Source organism: Callorhinus ursinus, unplaced genomic scaffold (assembly GCF_003265705.2).
Source record: "Callorhinus ursinus isolate GAN/ISIS: 27379988/994484 unplaced genomic scaffold, GSC_fseal_2.0 scaffold29, whole genome shotgun sequence".
In the NCBI taxonomy this organism is placed as follows: Eukaryota; Metazoa; Chordata; class Mammalia; order Carnivora; family Otariidae; genus Callorhinus; species Callorhinus ursinus.
Window position 1 is genome coordinate 10,238,432 of NW_027397091.1, and position 15,664 is coordinate 10,254,095.

At 39.7% G+C, this 15,664-nt stretch overlaps 1 protein-coding gene across 2 annotated transcripts in view; it reads left to right on the forward strand.

Moving 5' to 3' along the window:
- Positions 1-15,664, forward strand: part of SPTLC3 (serine palmitoyltransferase long chain base subunit 3) — a 154,481-nt gene that overhangs the window by 79,864 nt on the left and 58,953 nt on the right. For both annotated transcript variants that reach the window (XM_025876925.2, XM_073878414.1), the window contains exons 5-6: positions 124-248; positions 9,302-9,395. In XM_025876925.2, the coding sequence (XP_025732710.1) occupies positions 124-248; positions 9,302-9,395 (219 nt within the window). The remainder of the gene's footprint in view (positions 1-123; positions 249-9,301; positions 9,396-15,664) is intronic.

Here is a 15,664-nt window from a genome sequence, read left to right on the forward strand (position 1 = left end):
AATATACCTGCTACACACTCTCTTGTGTAGCACATTTCTTTTGGTGATGGGTATGCACTGGATTTTGAGTTTTCAAACTTGTTGAGAAAAGAAGATGTACTCATCCCATCATTTCATGTGCAGGAACCTTGGATAAGCATGAAGAATTGGAGAACCTTGTGGCTAAGTTCCTGAACGTAGAAGCAGCTATGGTCTTTGGGATGGGATTTGCAACTAACTCAATGAATATCCCTGCACTAGTCGGAAAGGTGAGAATTTGTTAATATAATTGTCTTCTGCTGTGTTATTCCTAAGAATCACAACTCTGAGCAGGTCCTTCATTAGAAGTATGGCAGAGAAGGTGCTTTTTCTAGGAAAATCTGATTGGATGTCCAGCTTTTTAAATAAATATACCAGCTTAGTCCAGCAAATCTGTTTATAAAGATATTCTGTTTATAGAATTGCAGTCCTAGACAAGGGTCAAATTTCATCTTTGATGATAGTTTAGCAACATCAATGAAATTTTCAGTCTCCCACGTCCTCATTTACAATGTAGAAAACGCTTATGGAGCATTTATTTGAACAAAACATTTTGCTCATGCCACTCATTCATTTATTCTTTCAACAGATCACTTATTGAGAAATGACTTTGTCCTCATATAAAGCAAGATACAGTGCATACAAAGATGAATAAGACCTGTGCCTTATAAATGTATGTTGTTTACAGTCTAGGGGGGAAACAATGTACCAAAAAACAATAGGATGAATACCACAGAAAATACATGCACATACATGAAGAAGGGCAAACGAGTTGCTTCCAAGCTCTTCTTGGGAAAGACTGAGATGCCTATGCAAAGTGGGTGACATAAGGACTGAATCTAGGTGGGCGGAGCAAGATGGCGGAGGAGTAGGAGACCTAAATTTCGTCTGGTCCCAGGAAATCAGCTGGATAGGGATCAAACCATTCTGAACACCTACGAACTCAACAGGAGATCAAAGAAAAGAATAGCAACAACTCTGAACAGAAAAGCGACCACTTTCTGGAAGGTAGGAGGTGCAGAGAAGTGAATCCAAGGAGATATTCAGGAAGGTAGACGGTGGGGAGGGGGCCTCCGTGGCCGCTTCTGACAAGTGATAGAGCAGTGGAGCACAAAATCGGAACTTTTAGAAGTCGGCTCCGCTGAGGGACGTCACTCCAGTGGCTAAGCGGGGGGTGGAACCCTCGCGGGACAGTGTGGTCTCAGGACCCTTGGGATCACAGAAAGACCGGGGGTGCTGGGGTGCAGCAGAGCTCCCAGGTATCAGAGCAGGGAAGCTGGCTGCAGAGATGGAGCTGAGGCGTGGGCTCTCAGCTCGGGGTTGCCATAAACTGTGATCCACAGCACAGTCGGGCCACTGCTTCTCCAGCAGGGACCCAACAAACGGCAGATCCAGGGAGACTCCCCTTCCTCCCCCGGGAGGAGTGGCGCGGGAGAGCACTGCAGGTATCTGCTGGGTTTGGAGACTCCACATGGGGTTGTGAGCCAGAGATAGAAATGCTCGGTCACAGGCCAGGTGAGCACGGAGTGCAGCCAGAGACTGGGGAGACGGGAGTGATTGACTGCTTTTCTCTGGAGGCACACTGAGGAGTGGGGCCCCAAGCTCTCGGCTCATCTGCGCAGGAGATTGGGAGGCCACCATTTTCACTCTCATCCTCCAAAGCTGTATGGAAAGCTTGCAGGGAACAAAAGCTCCAGAGAGCAAACCTGAGCAGATTACATAGCCTGGACCCAGCAAGGGCAGGACAATTCCGCCTCCGGCAAAGACATTTGGGAACCATGGCAACAGGCCCTTCCCCCAGAAGATCAGCAAGAACAGCCAGCCAAGACCAAGTTTACCGATCAATGAGAATGGCAGAACTCCAGCGCTAGGGGAATACTGCACATAGAATTCATGGCTTTTTTCCCATGTTTATTTAGTCTTTCAAAGTTAAGTGGGGTTTTTTTTTTTGAATTTTTTCTTTTTCCCTTTTTCAACCAACATCTTATCAATCCCTTTTTTAAAAATGTTTTTTATTTTTCATTTTTAGAGTCATATTCTGTCCCTTCATAGTAGTTAACCTTATTTTTGGTATGTGTATATATATATATATATATATATATATATATATATATATATATATATAAAAGTTTTTCTCTCTTTAAAATTTTGGGATACAGTTTCTTCTAACAGATCAAAATATACCCTAAATCTCTAGTGTATGGCTTTGTTCTAGTCTCCCACCTGATGACATTCTGTCTCCCCCCTTTTTTTAAATCCTCTTCTTTCTTTTTCCAACCAACTTCTTATCAATTCCTTTTATAAAATCTTTTATATTCTTCATCGTTACAATCATATTCCATCCCTTCAGAGTATTAACCCTTATTTTTGTACATATATAAGTTTTCCATTCTTTAAAATTTTGGGAGGCACTTTCTTCTAACAGACCAAAATACACCCAAAATTCAGTGTGTGGCACTGATCTATGCACCAGCCTGATCATACTTGATCATATTCTGTTTTGTTTTGTTTTGTTTTTGTTTGTTTGTTTTTATCTTTTCCTTTTTCTTTTTTCTTTTTCCTTTCTTTCTTTTCCCCTGGTTTCAGGTCTTTTCTGATTTGTTTAGTGAATCTTTTCTGGGAATGTTCTTACCCTGTTAGCATTTTGTTCTCTCATTCATCTATTCTCCTCTGGACAAAATGACAAGACGGAAAAAATCACCTCAACGAAAAGAACAAGACGCAGTACTGACTGCCAGGGATGTAATCAATAAGGACATTAGTAAGATGTCAGAACTAGAGTTCAGAATGATGGTTTTAAAGATACTACCTGGGCTTGAAAAAAGCAGGGAAGTTATTAGACAAACCCTTTCTGGAGAAATAAAATAATTAAAATCTAACCAAGTCGAAATCAAAAAGGCTATTAATGAGGTGCAATCAAAACTGGAGGCTCTAACTGCTAGGATAAATGAGGCAGAAAGGAGAATTAGTGATATAGAAGACCAAATGATGGAAAATAAAGAAGCTGAGAAAAAGAGAGATAAACAATGACTGGACCACGAGGGCAGAATTCGAGAGATAAGTAATACCACAATATGAAACAACATTAGAATAATTGGGATCCCAGAAGAAGAAGAAGAAAGAGAGAGAGGGGCAAGAGGTATACTGGAGCCAATTATACCAGAGAACTTACCTAATTTGGGGAAGCAAACAGGCATCAAAATCCAGGAGGCACAGAGAACCCCCCTCAAAATCAACAAAAATAGATCAACATTCCAACATCTAATGGTAAAACTTACGAGTCTCAGAGACAAAGAGAAAATCCTCAAAGCAGCTCAGGAGAAGAGATGTGTAACCTAAAATGGTAGAAACATTAGACTGACAACAGACCTATCCACAGAGACCTGGCAAGCCAGAAAGGACTGGCATGATATATTCAGAGCACTAAATGAGAAAAATACACAGCCAAGAATACTATATCCAGCTAGGCTGCCATTGAAAATAAAATGAGAGATAAAAAGCTTCCAGGACAAACAAAAACTAAAGGAATTTGCAAACACGAAACCAGCCCTACAAGAAATATTGAAAGGGGTCTTCTAAGCAAAGAGAGAGCCTAAAAGCAGCATAGACCAGAAAGGAACACAGACAATATACAGTAACAGTCACCTTACAGGCAATACAATGGCACTAAATTCTTATCTTTCAATAGTTACCCTGAATGTATATGGGCTAAATGGCCCAATCAAAAGACACAGGCTATTAGATTGGATTAAAAAACAAGAACCATCGATATGCTGTCTGCAAGAGACTCATTTTAGACCCAAAGGAGCCCGAAGATTGAAAGTGAGGGGGGGGGACTATTTACCATGCTAATGGACACCAAAAGAAAGCTGGGGTGACAATCCTTATGTCAGACAAATTAGATTTTAAAACAAAGACTGTAATAAGAGATGAGGAAGGACACTATATCCTACTTAAAGGGTCTATCCAACAAGAAGATCTAACAATTGTAAATATCTATGCCCCTAACACAGGAGCAGCCAATTATATAGGCCAATTAATAACAAAAACAAAGAAACACATCAACAACAATACAATAATAGTAGGGGACATTAACAACCCCCAGACTGAAACGGACAGATCATCTAAGCAAAAGATCAACAAGGAAATAAGCACTTTAAATGACACACTGGACCAAATGGACTTCACAGATATATTCAGAACATTCCATCCCAAAACAACAGAATACACATTCTTCTCTAGTGCCCATGGAACATTCTCCAGAACTGATCACATCCTAGGTCACAAATCAGGTCTCAACTGGTACCAAAAGATTGGGATCATTCCCTGCATATTTTCAGACCACAATGCTTTGAAATTAGAATTCAATCACAAGAGGAAAGTCGGAAAGAACTCAAATACGTGGAGGCTGAAAGGGCTCCTACTAAATAATGAATGGGTCAACCAGGAAATTAAAGAAGAATTAAAAAAATTCATGGAAACCAATGAAAATGAAAACACAACTGTTCAAAATCTTTGGGATGCAGCAAAGGCAGTCCTAAGAGGAAAGTATATAGCAATACAAGCCTTTCTCAAGAAACAAGAAAGGTCTCAAATACACAACCTAACCCTACACCTAAAGGAGCTGGAGAAAGAACAGCAAATAAAGCCTAAACCCAGAAGGAGAAAAGAAATAATAAAGATCAGAGCAGATATCAGTGAATTAGAAACCAAAAGAACAGTAGAACAGATCAACGAAACTAGGAGGTGGTTCTTTGAAAGTATTAACAATATTTATAAACCCCTAGCCAGACTTATCAAAAAGAAAAGAGAAATGACCCAAATAAATAAAAATCATGAATGAAAGAGGAGAGATCACAACCAACATCAAAGAAATACAAATAATTATAAGAACATATTATGAGCAAATCTATGCCAGCAAATTAGACAATCTGGAAGAAATGGATGCTTTCCTAGAGATGTATCAACTACCAAAACGAAACCAGGAAGAAATGAAAACCTGAACAGACCTATAACCACTAAGGAAATTGAAGCAGTCATCAAAAATCTCCCAACAAACAAAAGCCCAGGAACAGATGTCTTCACAGGGGAATTCTACCAAACGTTTCAAGAAGAATTAATACCGATTCTTTGGAAACTGTTCCAAAAAATTGAAATGGAAGGAAAACTTCCAAACTCATTTTATGAGGCCACCATTACCTTGATCCCCAAACCAGACAAAGACCCCATTAAAAAGGAGAATTACAGACCCATATCCTTGATGAACACGGATGCAACAATTCTCACCAAAATACTAGCCAATAGGATCCAACAGTACATTAAAAGGATTATTCACCACGACCAAGTGGGATTTATCCCTGGGCTGCAAGGTTGGTTCAACATCCACAAATCAATCAATGTGATAGAATACATTAATCAAAGAAAGAACAAGAATCATATGATCCTCTCAATAGATGCAGAAAAAGCATTTGACAAAGTACAGCATCCTTTCTTGATCAAAACTCTTCAGAGTATAGGGATAGAGGGTAGATACCTCAATATCATGAAAGCCATCTATGAAAAACCCACAGCGAATATCATTCTCAATGGGGAAAAACTGAGAGCTTTCCCGCTAAGGTCAGAAACATGGCAGGGATATCCACTCTCACCACTGTTATTCAACATAGTATTAGAAGTCCTAGCCACAGCAATCAGACAACAAAAAGAAATAAAAGGCATCCATATCAGCAAAGAAGAAGTCAAACTCTCACTCTTTGCAGATGATATGATACTTTATGTGGAAAACCCAAAAGACTCCACCTCAAAACTGCTAGAACTCATACAGGAATTCAGTAATGTGGCAGGATATAAAATCAATGCACAGAAATCAGTGGCCTTCCTATACACCAACAACAAGACAGAAGAAAGAGAAATTAAGGAGTCAATCCCATTTACAATGGCACCCAAAACCATAAGATACCTAGGAATAAATCTAACCAAAGAGGTAAAGAATCTGTACTCAGAAAACTATAAAATACTCATGAAAGAAATTGAGGAAGACACAAAGAAATGGAAAAACGTTCCATGCTCATGGATTGGGAGAACCAACATTGTGAAGATGTCAATGCTACCTAGAGCAATCTATACATTCAATGCAATCCCTATCAAAATACCATCCACTTTTTTCAAAGAAATGGAACATATAATCCTAAAATTTGTATGGAACGAGAAAAGACCCCGAATAGCCAGAGGAATGTTGAAAAAAGAAAAGTAAAGCTGGTGGCATCACAATTCCGGACTTCAATCTCTACTACAAGGCTGTCATCATCAAGACAGTATGGTACTGGCACAAAAACAGACACATAGATCAATGGAACAGAATCAAGAGCCCAGAAATGGACCCTCAACTCTATAGTCAACTAATTTTTGACAAAGCAGGAAAGAATGTCCAATGGAAAAAAGACAGTCTCTTCAACAAATGGTGTTGGGAAAATTGGACAGCCACATGCAGAAGAATGAAACTGGGCCATTTTCTTACACCACACACAAAAATAGACTCCAAATGGTTGAAAGACCTAAATGTGAGACAGGAGTCCATGAAAATCCTAAAGGAGAACACAGACAGCAACCTCTTTGACCTCAGCTGCAGCAACTTCTTCTTAGAAACATCACCAAAGGCAAGGGAAGCAAGGGCAAAAATGAACTACTGGGACTTCATCAAGAGAAAAAGCTTTTGCACAGCAAAAAAAACAGTCAACAAAACCTAAAGACAACCTAGACAATGGGAGAATATATTTGCAAATGACATATCAGATAATGGGCTAGTATCCAACATCTATAAAGAACTTATCCAACTCAACACCCAAAGAACAAATGATCCAATCAAGAAATGGGCAGAAGACATGAACAGACATTTTTCCAAAGAAGACATCCAAATGGCCAACAGATACACGAAAAAGTGCTCAACATTGCTCGGCATCAGGGAAATCCAAATCAAATCCTCAATGAGATACCACCTCACACCAGTCAGAATGGCTAAAATTAACAAGTCAGGAAATGACAGATGTTGGCAGGGATGCGGAGAAAGGGGAACCCTCCTACACTGTTGGTGGGAATGCAACCTGGTGCAGCCACTCTAGAAAACAGTATGGAGGCTCCTCAAAAAGTTGAAAATAGAGCTACCATACAATCCAGCAATTGCACTACTGGGTATTTACCCCAAAGATACAAATGTAGGGTTCCGAAGGGGTATGTACAACCCAATGTTTATAGCAGCAATGTCCACAATAGCTAAATTGTGGACAGAGCCAAGATGTCCATCAACAGATGAATGGATAAAGAAGATGTGGTCTATATATACAATGGAATATTATGCAGCCATCAAAAGGAATGAAATCTTGCCATTTGCAACAAAGTGGATGGAACAGGAGGGTATTATGCTGAGTGAAATAAGTCAATCAGAGAAAGACATGTATCATATGACTTCACTGACATGAGGAATTCTTAATCTCAGGAAACAAACTGAGGGTTGCTGGAGTGGTGGGGGGTGGGAGGGATGGGTGGCTGGGTGATAGACATTGGGGAGGGTATGTGCTATGGTGAGAGCTGTGAACTGTGTAAGACTGTTGAATCACAAATCGGTACCTCTGAAACAAATAATACATTATATGTTAAAAAAAAAAAAAGAAGATAGCAGGAAGGGAAGAATGAAGGGGGGGAAATTGGAGGGGGAGATGAACCATGAGAGACTATGGACTCTGAGAAACAAACTGAGGGTTCTAGAGGGGAAGGGGTTGGGGAGATGGGTTAGCCTGGTGTTGGGTATTAAAGAGGGCACGTTCTCCATGGAACACTGGGTGTTATACGCAAACAATGAATCATGGAACACTACATCAAAAACTAATGATGTAATGTATGGTGATTAACATAACATAATAATAATAAAAAAGGAAAAACTGAATCTGTTACTTGTCTGTTAAATTTTTCCTTTAAGATAAGGAAGAGGGAGCAGCATGCATAAAGTCCTGAGCTTTGGAAGTACTAAAATATAAGGTAGTAGATGTAGACGAGACTAGAGATGAAGGCACATTGCAAAGAATCTTGTAGTCATGCTTGAGTATTGGAAATTCTTTCTGAGGAAAATGGGGAATTTGGTTGGCTCAGTTTAAGTAAGCAAGTGTCATAATCAGATTTAGGTTTAAAAAAATCTGATTCATGACAAATGCAATATATGATCTTTTACTGGATTCTGCACTGAAAAAATAGAAGGAAATAAAACATCTGTAAGACACTGATATCATTAGGACAGTTGGAGAAATATGAATTCAGGCTCTATCTTAGGTGATAGTGCTATATGAATGTTGGATTTTTTGGGTATGATCATTGCATTATGATTCAGCCAGAGAATGTCCTTGTTCTCAGTAAATACCTGATGAAGAATTTGGGGGTGAGGTATCATGAGGTATCCCTAAAAATATATATATAAATACACACACACACACATCTAGAGTATGGAGGTATGAGAATATTGCTGGCTCTTGCCCCCAAAACTTAAAACATGTCATGTGTGAAGTTTCCAAAATATGAGCAAGAACTCAAAGATTCTGGGTGGCCACAAATGGCCACCATCATTTGTTTCTGCATTTTTGGTACACTTGAGCAATTTTATAATTTAGAAATTTTTAAATTAAGAAAGAAAACTAATTTCACAACTATAATTTATAAGCAGTAAATTTGATTGATCTTTTTCACTCGCCTCAGACTGAATTGCCATCCACACTTTTCCAAATGTGACGTTTTTAGCTGGAAAGCAGTGATGTTTTTGTCTACAAGGATGTCAATACAGAGGAGAATGAGAATAGGAAAACAAGAGCTTGAAAGGCCCTGCAGAAAAGACCCCTGCCCTCCAGAGGGAGAACACCGAAACTGTCCCAAATAATACACCACAGGATTGAAGAACCCCAGCAAACCACAATCCACCCAAAGTATATCCACTTTCCTGTCAAAGATCAATTCTTTAGAAAATGGTAGCTGACATTTAAACAAGGTCTTGAAGGATCCTTTCTGATGAAAATCAAATGCAAATGGTTAAAGATGTAATCCCTTAAAGTAATACCCATCTTTATCAGCTAATTGTCTACAGGATTTTATCCACATAGACATCAGGCAAAACTTGTTCTTTTAAAATTAAAGAGGGTTTGGGGGATGTGTGATACAGGTCTTGAAGTGTCTTTCTGTTCCCACGTGTTGTTTTTCTTTAATTTTATTTATTGGCCTGTGTTTTGTGTGCTTGCTTTCTGAACAGGGATGCCTCATTTTAAGTGATGAGTTAAACCATGCATCTCTTGTACTTGGGGCCCGACTCTCAGGTGCAACCATAAGGATCTTCAAACACAACAGTGAGTATCAATGATTTTATCCCAACATGTATTGCTTGCTTCTAGAAGAAAGTAAAGATTTTTGATGGGGCTTTGTCCTTGCTCTTCCAACTGGGAATTTAGCCCTAATGAAACACAATTATGTTTATATTCACTACTGGCTTGTTAACCTCTGCTGACCTGAAACAAATGGTTGAAGTGCTTTAAACACCGAGATTGCTAAGTGGAACCCAAACACATTAATGTCACCATTATTAGTGGTCTTGCAATGCAGCCTCTGAAGACATGACTGATCTCTTAGGAGACTGATGCTTAATTATCAGAAGTGTTATAACTCTTCCTTTTCTATAGTTCTGCCTTAGGAAAGTTTTAAGACTTAAGTTCTATGTTATTGTCGGGTAAAAAGTGATGTTTTTCCTTAAAATATTGTCTCCTTTCACTATCCCCACCCAGCACATGCTTACAATCTAGTAAGAGAAGCAGATATGTCCCTATACTGTGACCCATAAATTCTTCATCTTGGAATTTCCAGTGTCTGTCCACCCAAAGGTTTGTACAAGAATGTCCAGAGCAGCTTTAGTCGTTATAGCCAAGACTGGAAACAACCCAAATTTCTATCAACAGAAGAATGGAAAAGATCTGTGCTGTATTCATATAATAGAATATGACTCTCTGATAAAAAAGAAATACACTACTAATACATACAGCATAGATTACTCTCAAGAAAAATCACTTTTAATGAAAAAATTCAGACATCAAACAGTATATACTATATGAGTATGTTTATAGTAAATTAAAAAAAACTATTAGGTAAAACTAATCTATGATGTTAGAAATCATAATGATACTTGTCCATAATTGTGAGGGAGGGAAGTGGTGAGAAGAGGAATAAAGGAACTTTCTGGGGTGATAGAAATGTTTGATATTTTGACTGGGTTGATGTGTACATTCTTATTAAAATTCATTGAGTTTTACCTTTAAAACCTGTCAATTTCCTTGTAAGTAAATTTTCCTAAAATATAATTGTTATCATACAATATCTTTGGTATTAAAGAAAAAAGTATAGGCTTTGGCCCAAGCACTTGTGTCCTTGTTCTATAGCTTATTAGTATGCAATCCTTGGCAAATTACTTAACCTTCTTGGATCTCACTTTACCTATTCCAGAAATGAGGATAATTACAATGCCTGATTCATATGTTGGAGAAGGCACATAAAGTACTTGCTTAGCATGAAGCCTGGCAATGGAAACTTCTGAGTTGCTTGTACCTGCTGTGTGATTAGATTATTATTATCCTCATCATTTTCATTGCCAGTGCCACTAAAGGACAGTAGAAAACATTATGATGACGCATAAGAATGCAGAGGTCATTTCACTTCGGGGATTGCATGAAATTGATAGCATCTGCATAGACTTTGAAGGGTTAATAGAATTCTGATCAGAGATAAGGGAAAGGGTATTTCCAATAGAATAATCTGGAGTGTATAAAGAGCTGCAAAACCTCTAGCATGAGGCTAAACTACTGGAGAAGAGCCTGAAAAATAAGGTCTTGGCCAGTTAAGGTAGAGCCACTAAGATATGTATACTAGCTAAGATATATGTACTTCAAGAATTAACAAAAAGTGTTTGGACAGTTCTGCTTCATTCTGTGCTGTTCTCTGGATGAATTGTATCGGCTCAAAGCATTTAGTAGTTCTCCCCTATGCCTAGTGGCAGCGAAAACAGAGATACAAGCTGTGAGTTAAGTTAAAAAGCTTTGAACAGAATCAGATGGAAAAGACCATCTGCTTATGGGTTGTAAAGATTAGCTGTCCCCAAAGCAGTTCTTGTACACCCTCTCTATCCTGCATTTGTTATTATATGGAATTTAGCCCAAATTCTACCATTCTACCCAAATTCTACTATTCTCTACTTTTCCCTTGAAGGCTTTATAGGGGTGATGATAGATGATAGATAGATAGATGATAGATAGATGATAGAGTGATAAAGTAGATGGAATAAAATGTTAATAGATGAATCTGGGTAAAGGGGTATGTGGGTGTTCTTTGCAGTACTCCTTGCAATTTTTTTTAGGTTTGCTATTACTTTCAAATAAAATTTTAATTCCTTAATCCTTTGCTGAAATCTAATTCAAGAATTTCATTTTATCTTCCAATTTTACAAAGCTCTCAAAACATTCAGTAACTTATTCCTCACGCCCTCCCTTTGTACTCCCAGAACGCAGAGAATAGTTCTCATCTACATCTCTATAATAAATATTAGCTGTGGTTATTTTATACCAGCAACCAGCACTTACTGAGAATTTACATTGTGCCAGATGCTGAGCTAGTGGCCTTCTCTTAGGTACTTATTTAATCTCATGGACAACCCCATGAGGTAGGTGCTAGTTTACAGATGAGGAGATCTGGGCTTTGAGGTATTAAACAACTTGCCCAAGATCCTACAACTGCTCAGTGGTGAAGCCTGGAGCTGTCTGTGAGCTAGGAATAAAGTAAATGGACCCCTTCCAACTAACTGTGCAGCAGGGGTCCAAACTCCATCATCTAGTGAAAATTCTCTTATGTATGAGTTGCTGTTGCTCTTAACTTTCTGTTGTAGGTAGAATAATGACCTTTAAAGATGTCCATGTCCTGGGGATGCCTGGGTGGCTCAGTCGGTTAAGTGTCTGAACTTCAGCTCAGGTCTTGTTCTCAGGATCCTGAGTTCAAGCCCTACATTGGGCCCAATGCTGGGTATGGAGCCTACTTAAAAAAAAAAAAAAAAAAAAAAAAAAAAAAAGTCTTTGTCCTAATCCCCATAGCCTGTGAATATATTACATTATGTGATAAAAGGGAATTAAAGTTGCAGATGGAATTCAGGTTGCTCAACAGTGAACTTTAACACAAAGAGAGCGTCCGCCTATGTCCAGTGTAATCACAGGGTCCTTAAGTGTAGGAAAGGGAAGCAGGAGAGTGAATGTCAGACTGATGCCATGTGAGAAAGATGCTGATGGTCACTGCTGGCTTTGAAGTGGACGAAGGTCACAGACCAGGGAACGCCAGAAGCCTCTGAAAGCCGGAAAAGGCGAGGAAATGGATTCTCCCCTAGAGTTTCCAGAAAGGAAAGCAGCCCTGCCCACACCCTGATTTGAGCCGAGTGAGACGATTTCAGATTTCTAGTCTCCGGAAATGTAAGATAACAAATCTGTGTTGTTTTTGAGCCATACATCTGTGCTAAATTCTTCCAGCCCAAAAGGAAACTAATACACTTTTATTCTCAGACACACAAAGCCCTTGTTTCCACTCACTGACATGCTTACTATTTTTGCAAATGGGCATACTTTCCCAGCTATTGTGTTCACATCACGAAAACAGCCACTCTGAGAGCAGGGGTACCTCCAAGTCCCTTTGAATGACTTCTTCCTCGAGAGGTGAGAGAAGTGAAATTGTACGAGGTCACAATATGTAAGGCGTCAGTTGCAGCTGGCTGTCTTTCCTGCTTCGCCATCCCCAGGAGAACACTAAATTGCTCAGTAAAGGATAATGCTTTAATCCTCAAAGCACATCCACGCAGATTGGAATGATAATGTAAAGAAGATGTAGAAGATACTAAATTGCCTTCCTGTGCGTGTATGAGGCATGCAACCAGCCCAGATGGAAGCTAATAACTTGTGAGACAGGTTCTTAAGAATGGCCACCCAACCAGAATGTTCTTAAACATCAGGATGAGGTTTCATACAACTCTCCTTCTGCTCTCCTGGGCTCTCCTCTGCCTGTGTCCTCTGCTTACACCTTGAGGATACTCCCCTGACTTTTGGAGAAGAAGAGGTCCTATTTTATATAAATCAGTACTAGAGGATACCCTTTGCTATTTATAGCAACTATGTATAAATCAGAATTCTGGGCCCTTGAATTTTTGAATTGTGCGTAGGTAGAATATACCCAAGGTACAGTTAAACCTGTTCAGATCATTGTAAGCTTTGAATCCTATTTGAACAAGCCTGATGACTAACTTGAAGCTATTCCTCATTTCTCTTTCAATTTCCCACAAAATCAGAATAAGGATCAAAGGAGAGCAAACAGAAGGAAAATTCTGAAAGGGAACAAAATCAGGACACGCAAAGGCTATTCTCCAGGGAAACTCTCCAAGGACTCAGAAGTGCATTTTCAGTGGTACTAAATTCAAAGTCAGGTACCAGACTTCTTTATCACCATAGATTAGTTCTTCCTGGATAGTGAAGATGGACAATTACTGAGACCATACCTATCATTTACTCTTCATTCACTGATGCCAAACACTATGTTAAGTCCTTTACATAATCAGCTCATTTACTTTTAACAAAAACCCATATTCATAGTTCTCTCCATTATCTCTCCATTGTTAAGAGGAAACTGATTCTCACAGTGATTAAATGACCCACCCAATGTCACACATAACAAATGGCCAGAGTCAAAATTCAAACCCAAGTCTGTTGCTCTTCTCTTGGTTCATTTCTCCCAGGAGCAGAGCCTGAGAAAAGGGTTTGAGTACAAGTGATTTATTTAGGATGTGATCCCAGGAAGCACCAGCAGATGAGCAGGGAATGGAGACAGAGAAGGAAAGGCAGCCAACAAAGCCAACAAAGCTTGCTTGTTGTCAGGCTAGCTACCACAGTAGATGACTGGAGCTCAATCCTAACAGGAAACTCTGGTTACCAGTGTAGACATACCTCAGTGTCATCCCACTTGAGGCGTGAGGGAGCTGCATTATTTATACACAAATTCCCAGTTGTGAGTGGCTAGAGGCTATTCCTGCTCAGGCTGAGTAGGGACCCCGCAGCCAGGAAAATAGCCCTTGGACAAAGAATGGCCTGTGTTTGCAATAAGAAGTGGGCTGGGAGATACAGGCAGGGCCTGTACAGCATTTGCTAATGCTGTCACCCACTAGCTAAGTCCAGCTACTGCCAGAGCATACGTAGGACCCAGAGAGCAGTGGGTCCTTGTGTAAAAATCAATCTAGTATGACAGCTTATCCTTTTAGTAGCCAAAATTTTAACTCAGAGTCCTAAAGTTTGACCCCTAAATTCCTTTGGCTAAGTGCTAAGAATATCTCCTTGCGTTTTCTCCTTTGGGCAGCTTCATCAGTGAAATAGCCAGTCCTTACGTTGTCTTTGTGACTCCTCAGGTGTCACAAAACAGATTCTTCAGACATTTCATAGCCAAAGCTAAGGAGACAGCTCTAAGCAAGGACCAACAAGTCTGCTCTCCATCATGATTCTGGTACCTTTTGAGGAAATGGGCCGCAGCCCTTTGGAGCACTTGGATGCCTTTGGTAAACACATCCTCCAGGCTGCGTATTAACACCCTGGCATTCTAGGACTTCAAGCCCTGGATAAATTTTAACTCTCTGGAAAAGCTGACAACTTCTTCCAGAGGTTTGGAAAATTGGGACTGAGTTATTTTTTCTGTGAATCTACTCACTTTACTGATAATGACACAGGACCTAGATTCTGAAACAGTGTTTCTCAGACTTTAACATACACTGAATTCACTAGAGGGCTTTTGTTAAAATGCAGACTCTGACACAGTCGATCTAGGGTGGGGTCTGAGCTTCAGCATTTCTGCCAATCTCCCAGGTAACGCCAATGCTGCTGGTAGTGAGGCTATAGGCAATCTCCATCTTCAAGGGCATCACAAAGGACTTCTTGAACTAGTCTTGGAGAGTAGAAGCAGTCTTTTCAGCTAGGAGAGTTGCCATGGGGTCAGAGGCCTGGGCAGCCCAAGAATTTGGAGCAGTTGGTTAAAAAAAAAAAAAAAAAAAAAAGGTGGAGAGGAAGAACCAAGGTTCTACCTAAAGGCATTTAAAGGCCAAGAGGAAACAGAAGAATGAGTGCAATGTTTGTGAGGAAACTCTTGAGTTCTGCCTCTGACGGCTCAGCAGTGCTGTTTGAGTGGAAGGTCAAACCTATAAACAGCACTGAGATTACTTTTTATGAGCCACAAACTTTTAGATCTTAAGGTCTGACTTGGACTCCTGAACTGGGTTGTTTTCTTTAATAAATACAGCGATTGCCTCGATACATTTTAACAACTAACAGTATTGAACCCTTGCTGTAATGAGCTTTTTACATGTACTAACTCATTTGAGCCTCATAACTACACAAGTCACCTGCAAGGATTATCCCCTTTTTTGCAGACAAAGAAACAGAAGCACAGAGTGGTGAGGAGACACAGAGCTACTAAGAAGCAGAGCTGACATTTACACCAAGGAGATCTGATTCCAGTTCCCATTTTTAAGCACAACACATTTACCTCCTTCCCCAGCTGCCTCCCC